Genomic DNA, 6,997 nt, shown 5'->3' with positions numbered 1-6,997 from the left:
TAAAAAAAAAAAAAAAAAAAAAAAAAAAGTCACAAAATAGCGATGCAATAAGGTCACGCAAAGGCTACCCTCTAAGAAGTCGCTTTCATGTTCATTGAAAGACTATGATCCTTTCCTTCCCCTTTCTTCCGGTGCTGCCTCTATTCTCTTCTACATTTTTTTAAGCTCTAAATTATGGTTTCCAATTTCTTCCTCATTTCTTATCGTATCTCCATAAGTTTCGTATCAATGTATGACGTGAATCTTAATTTCCTTCGTATCCATTTTTTTGACAAATTTAATAAAAATAGTGAAGAATTCAAATTTCTAACTGATTCATGCCCAAGTTTCGGGATCTGGATTCTGCACGTGATGGTTCTATCATTCTCCTGTAACGATCCACGAACAGGATTTGGAATCTGAATTCTACACATGATGGCCCCCCCCATTCCCCTGTATCTAAGGCGACATAGTCACGCTAGCTACTCCTCGTTTCTAAGGACACTTGATGCCCTAACATTCTCCTGCATCCACTGCGACATGGTCACATTACTTACTCTTCACGTCTAAGAGTGAAGTCTATCCCCACAGGCCAACATGAGCCATTCCAGGATACTTTGTCTCTACTCACATGCATTTTAGGAAAATTTTTAAGAGTTCTCCCAACATAGAATTGTTCTAAGCAACACACATTGAACTATAAAGTTCCTATAGTTGAGTCGTTGAAAAGAAATGTACACCTTATTGGTCTAGACAGCGACTTTTAATTATTTTAAATCTTTTTTAGTTATTTTATTCTCATGATCACTCTCATTCACGTGTGATCCTGATTCATACATACAGCTCAATTCAAGAAATTAGACTATGATTAAAATACTGAAATCTTATTCGATTCTGGCTTTTTAGAACCCCTTTCTGTTTCCCTTTTGATTGTTGGATCTTTCAATGTACCGTTATATCCTTTCTCATCCTGATACCCGAGTGAGGGACCTCTATGACGCTTGGAGGGCCCGAGCCTTTCTTTATACACTGAAATTTTTTTAAGGGACTCTGACTTATTGTTTGCACCCAGGATCATCAATCGCCATAATGACCCAAGCAAGCCAAAGCCAAAAATAAGAAAATTAAAAATAAATAAGGAAAGAGGTGAAAGCTTAGATGGTGGGCTTTGGTAAGTGGGCTGGCCCAAGTTGGTGCACATAAACCCAATGTACAATCTTTTTAAAGTTTAAAATTGAACACGAACCCGAACCTTTAATCATTCTAACATACGATCTGAATCAAGTTGTTCGGGTTATCGGATTATCAAGTTATTTAAACACGTCTAATATAAATTTTCCTCCATTTTAGAATAAAGCTTGCGAGATGGCCTTATATGCTAGGGATGTCTGTGGGTTAGAACGTTTTTTTAGACCGAACTCAATTATTCATATTATTAAATTTTCAATCCAAACAACCCTTATTAAATAAAGTTCACCCGATAAATACCTCGATAATTCTAACTGATCTTTATATGTTTCAGCTCCTAAAGGATCTTTTTTGCTATGACTCGTACACAGGATCTAATTAATTTTAAATAATAATAAATAAATAAATAAGTGCAACTATAATATTTTTTATTTTTTATTTTTTATTTTTTCATAAAATGAGTAAAAAGTTTATTGGTGGAGGAATCTTATTACTTTATGGTTGGGTGTTTAGTATTTTTTATTTTCTTTAATCATTATGAATTTCTTTATCCCTTCGTAAAGTTTCTCTATTTTTTTAAAAATTAAAAATACAACTTTTATTTCTTTACCTTTCTTTATATTATATTAATTGACATTATTTTTTAATTTTGCTTTTGTGAAATATTATTCCTTAAAAATGTAGGCCATGGTATTATTATATCATATTCTATAATAATAATAATAATAAATAAATAATTCAGCAAAGTCGACTGAAGATGAGGAATATAATTCTTGTTCCAATCCCCGTTCTTATTTATCGAACGGAGACAAAACTCTTTCGGTTCCCTCTCCATTCACTGTGTAAACAAGGATTTCCTGCTTTGTTCAGGGTGAGAACTTGCAGAGCCTCGATTATTTCTATGAGATCTCACATCGATTGGAGAGATGAACGAGTACAACGAAAACGCTAGGTCTCGAAAGGGGTGGATTGTGAGATCTGACATCGGTTGAAGAGGGGAACGAAGCATTCTTTATAAAGATGTGGAAGTCTCTACCTACACGTTTTAAAAATCTTGAGGGAAAGCCCAAAAAAGACTATATCTTATTTGGGGCCAGTGTTCTCGGTGGCACTCGTTCTCTTCTCCAATCGATGTGGGAGCCCCTAATCCACCACCCCCTCCCCCTCGTGGCCTAGTATCCTTGCTGGCACACTGCCTCATGTTCAGCCCCTTTTGAGGCTCAGCCTCCTTGTTGGCACATCACTCGATGTTTGGCTCTGATATCATTTGTAACGGCCTAAGCCCACCACTAACATATGTTGTCTTCTTTGAGCTTTCCCTTTCGAACTTCCTCGGAGGGTTTTTAAAACGCGTATGTCCACACCCTTATAAAGAATGTTTTACTCCCATCACCAACCACTGTGGGATCTCGCAGTTATGCTCGTGTTTGTATCTAATATGTTCTTAATACATTAAAAAATTTATTCTTTTTGTTTTATTCTATGGGCTTATTTATTTTATGTTGTGGCATTTAAATAATTTTTCTTAATCTAGGGACTTGTGGGCAATTTTAATGGAAATGTCCAATCAAATCCTAGGTTCAAATACTAAATTATTTTATTACAAGTAAATAATTATATTAATAATGTTAATAAATTAATTATAAGAATTTAATTTTGACTCATTTTTGTAGATTATTAAGCAACAATATTAATAAAATTAAAAACTTTTTAAATTAATAATATCAATAATTTCGTCCATAATTAAATAAAATTAAGATAATTAAACGTGATTAGTCTCCCAGAAAACGACAAGAGTACTAAAGAAAAAGCCACAAAACGAGTTTGGCAATTCCCATTACCCCTATCCCAATCCTGACAGCTATCTCTCCGGATGCCACCTCACCCACTAAACTCCATTTAATACTCCACGTTACGTCCGTCCCACTTCGTGCGCCGCCCCCTTTAATATATTTTAATAATTTTTTCTGTTTTGCTGTCATCCACGTGGCAGTATGACGTCATCCCATTCGACGGTTTTTTTTCTAGGTTTTTAACAGCTGTAACTTCCACCGTCAACTGTTTCCTTTTGTCTCTGATGCGTATTTATTGATATTATTATTTTCCTTTTTCGTAATTATTTATTTTTCCTAAAATTATTAATTTCTTTTATTAACCTGCAAAAATATGACATTTTTAATAATTGAATTATACTGTCTAAATATTACTTGTTTTAATCGGTTTATGATATTCAGTTAATATAATTGTAAACAATAACCTAACAAATGGGTCGGTGTAATGTCCCACATTGGTTGGAGAGGATAACAAAACGCCCGATGTAGAAACCTTCTCCTACCATACGCGTTTTAAAGCCTTAAGGGGAAGCTTGAAAAGAAAAGCCCAAAAAAGACAATATGAATGTTTAAATTTGAAGTTTGTTGTAACGATCTGACCTCTAAACCGTGACTTGGTTGTTGTCATGTGCATGTCATGGATGTTTTTCAATGTCTAATCAAGTTGAAATAGCTAAAAGGTGAAAACTTTGATCGTGATTATCTCGTGGCCACTGTAGTAATGGCTGTTAGTCACCTGGGATTTTTCAACCTCATTGTTGGGTCGAAAAATGCATACACATGCAAACATGATCATTGTTGGATTCGATGTTTACTATCATGGATACAAAACCTGTCGGTGGAACAAAAGTTATTTTTTGAAGAAGACAACTAGCGAGTCGACCTGGAGGGAGAGAGTGTGTGATTGCTGAAGGAGATGAGTTGTACGGTGCACGTAACGCGTTTTTTCCTCCAAACCTCCCGAATTTTCAGTCAATAGACCTAAAATCTTCTCTGATCTCAATTTATCAAACCCGAAAAACTTAAATTGACGATGAATAAATTATAAAATTTATTAGCTCAAATGTTAAATAATAATTAAAATGATAGATTATTTTAAAGGGAATAATATATTGGTTAAAATATATTCCAATCTTAGCATTCTACTTCTACCAATGAACGTAAAGATGCCTTTTCTTGCACGCTACCAATAAACGTAAAGATACTTTTTACAGAATAAATAAATAAATAAATGTGAAAATTGTGATAATTCCTTAATTAACTATTTTATAAATTCATAATTTTACCTTAAACTGTTGGATTTAAAAATAAAATCACTATTTATTTACTTTACCAATATTACCCTCACCGCTTGGGAAAATCAACGGCGGAATTTGTTTCTGACAGAAAGCAACCGGCACTTGTCGGTTGAAATTAATTCAATACGCTGTCGGTTGCTCCATCAGTCGGTAACCAAATTGGACACGTGTCTTTCTACCTCCTCATAAAATTTCCGCCCTTCATTTGCAACTCTTTTTTCTTCATACAGCTCAGCCTTCTTCTTTCTCACTCTAAAACCAATTCTCCCCTGGCGGTGACGGTCACAGTCGCTCCGGACGCCGGAATTAAACCGCTTGTTCGTTTTATTCTGATGCTTCCTCTTTCCGGTAACTCCTCGCCGGCGGAGCACCACCCGAAGAAGTTCAAATCGTCCGAGTTGTTCGACAAGAAGAACGCGTTCAACTCGTTGTTACAGCAATTTCATCATCAACAATCTCGGCTATGGCTTCTCCTTGTAATCCTCTCTCTCCAGATCCTTCTTCTCTTCACCATTCGCTTCCTCCCTCTCCCTCTCCCACCGGCGCTTTCCTCTTCCACCAATCGCCTCCGCCGCTTCCCCTCCGTCGCCGTCGTCTCCTCCGCCGCTGCCGATGAATGTAAAAACGGCCGGATCTTCGTCTACGATCTGCCGTCGGCATTTAACAAGGATATTCTCGAAAACTGCGACAATCTGAATCCGTGGAGCTCGAGTTGCAGAGCGATGGCGAACGGCGGATTCGGACAGAGAGCGGATTCTCTCGCCGGAATCATTCCGGAGAATCTTCTTCCGTCGTGGTATTGGACGGACCAATTCGTGACGGAGATTATTTTCCATAACCGTATTGTGAAGCATAAATGCCGTGTTTCAGAGCCGGAATTGGCTACGGCGTTCTACATACCGTTTTACGCTGGACTCGCAGTGGGGAAATTCCTCTGGACGAATTCAACCGTAGAGGATCGGGATCAGCACTGCCGTATGATTCTTAGATGGCTTGCAGATCAGGAGTATTACAAAAAATCCAACGGCTGGGATCATTTCATTACAATGGGACGAATCACATGGGATTTCCGCCGGAGCAAGGATAAGGATTGGGGATCGGAGTGTATTTATTTGCCCGGAATGAGGAACATAACTCGGCTTCTGATTGAGCGAAATCCGTGGGATTATTTTGACGTCGGTGTACCCTACCCCACAGGATTCCACCCCAGGGGCCAGGACGACGTGACGGCCTGGCAGGACTTCGTCCGCACGCGCCGTCGTACGCATCTCTTCTGCTTCGCCGGTGCGACTCGCGCCGCCTTTGGCAACGACTTCCGAGCGGTACTTCTCGACCAATGCCGCAACTCCACGGCGGAGAAATGCCGCGTTGTCGACTGCGCTGGTAGTCGCTGCACCAACGGCACATCGGCGATTCTGGAGACGTTTCTCTCCTCAGATTTTTGCCTACAGCCGAGAGGGGACAGTTTCACGCGGCGGTCGATCTTCGATTGCATGATTGCCGGAGCGATTCCAGTGTTCTTCTGGCGGCGGACGGCGTATTACCAGTACGAATGGTTCTTACCTAGCGAACCGGGGAGTTACTCGGTTTTTATAGACCGGAACGCGGTGAAGAACGGGACGGCCTCCATTGAAGCGGTTCTGGAGAGGTTTAGCAGAGAGGAAGTGAGGGAGATGAGAGAGAGAGTGATCGAGTCAATTCCGAAGCTCGTTTACGGCACCGGCGGCGTCAGAGACGCGTTCGACGTGGCCGTCGATGGGGTTTTGAGGAGGTTTAAAGAGCAAAATGAGTGGGGGTACAAGTGGAAATAAGGAAAAGTAGAGGGGGTAGAAATGCAAATAATGAAAGAAAAGGGGGGAAAACTGTAATCGGTATATATTTGTGTATGTAGGGAGATTATACGATTCTTTTGGACCGAATAACAAATTTGGAGGGTAATTTTGATAAAGTTAGGGGAAGGGTATAATTGCAAAAAGTGAGAAAAGTTGGAATTTTGGTGGGGCCCTTGGGATAATGTTGTATTGTAGCCCAAAATTGGATTTTTATTTAGAAAAATGAAAGGTTTGGAATCAAAGCTTTTTGGTTTCTATTTCTCTATAAGTAAAAGAAAATTGTTTATTCAAAATTGTAGGGTTTGGATTATTTTGAATATTAATAACTTGGTGTACAAGTCTTTGTAAATTTGATGCAACCATTTTGTTTTTTTATTTATTTTTATTTTGTTTCAATTTCTCGATCAAGAAAATACGAGACCAGAACGATACTCTGGTATATGGTATTATGATAAAATTGAACATTATCATATGGTATCATAAATATTCAGGTTTATTACCATATGGTATGACCTGGGGTCAAATGAAACGTATCATATGGTTTGATCATTATTATATGGTTTGATCATTATTATATGGTTTGATCCATACCCGAGTTAAAAATTTTAGTGGGTGCAATCAATTCACGATTAAAGAAGTAGATGAACTCCATTGGAACGGAACTTATCAAAAAAAAAAAAAAATTTAAAATCCAAACTGCACGTGAAATTATGATTGAAGGAACATGTCTATTGTTTTTTTTTTATCACAAATATAGTTAAGTTAATATAGAACCTACATCTTTACCAATTTTCTATCGTTAATATACGAGATAATAAAAAATTAATAATTAATAATTAAAAAAAAAAAAAAAAAAAAAAAAAAAAAA

At 37.8% G+C, this 6,997-nt stretch overlaps 1 protein-coding gene across 1 annotated transcript; it reads left to right on the top strand.

Annotated features, from left to right (window-relative positions):
* The first annotated feature begins 4,554 nt into the window (after positions 1–4,554).
* LOC111435673 (xyloglucan galactosyltransferase XLT2-like) lies at positions 4,555–6,384 on the top strand. Its single transcript, XM_023073134.1, has one exon. It carries the CDS (start codon positions 4,630–4,632, stop codon positions 6,106–6,108), a length of 1,479 nt encoding a protein of 492 aa, XP_022928902.1. The 5' UTR covers positions 4,555–4,629; the 3' UTR covers positions 6,109–6,384.
* Positions 6,385–6,997: the final 613 nt, after the last annotated feature.

Source organism: Cucurbita moschata, unplaced genomic scaffold, assembly GCF_002738365.1.
Source record: "Cucurbita moschata cultivar Rifu unplaced genomic scaffold, Cmos_1.0 Cmo_Scf00050, whole genome shotgun sequence".
NCBI classification, from domain to species: domain Eukaryota; kingdom Viridiplantae; phylum Streptophyta; class Magnoliopsida; order Cucurbitales; family Cucurbitaceae; genus Cucurbita; species Cucurbita moschata.
Note: the sequence above shows the minus strand (reverse complement) of the source record. Positions and strands in the feature narration are given on the sequence as shown.

What these genes read in the sequence shown, in the direction of transcription:
- LOC111435673 (XM_023073134.1), top strand. Translation starts at nt 4,630, where the DNA reads ATGCTTCCTCTTTCCGGTAACTCCTCGCCGGCGGAGCACCACCCGAAG.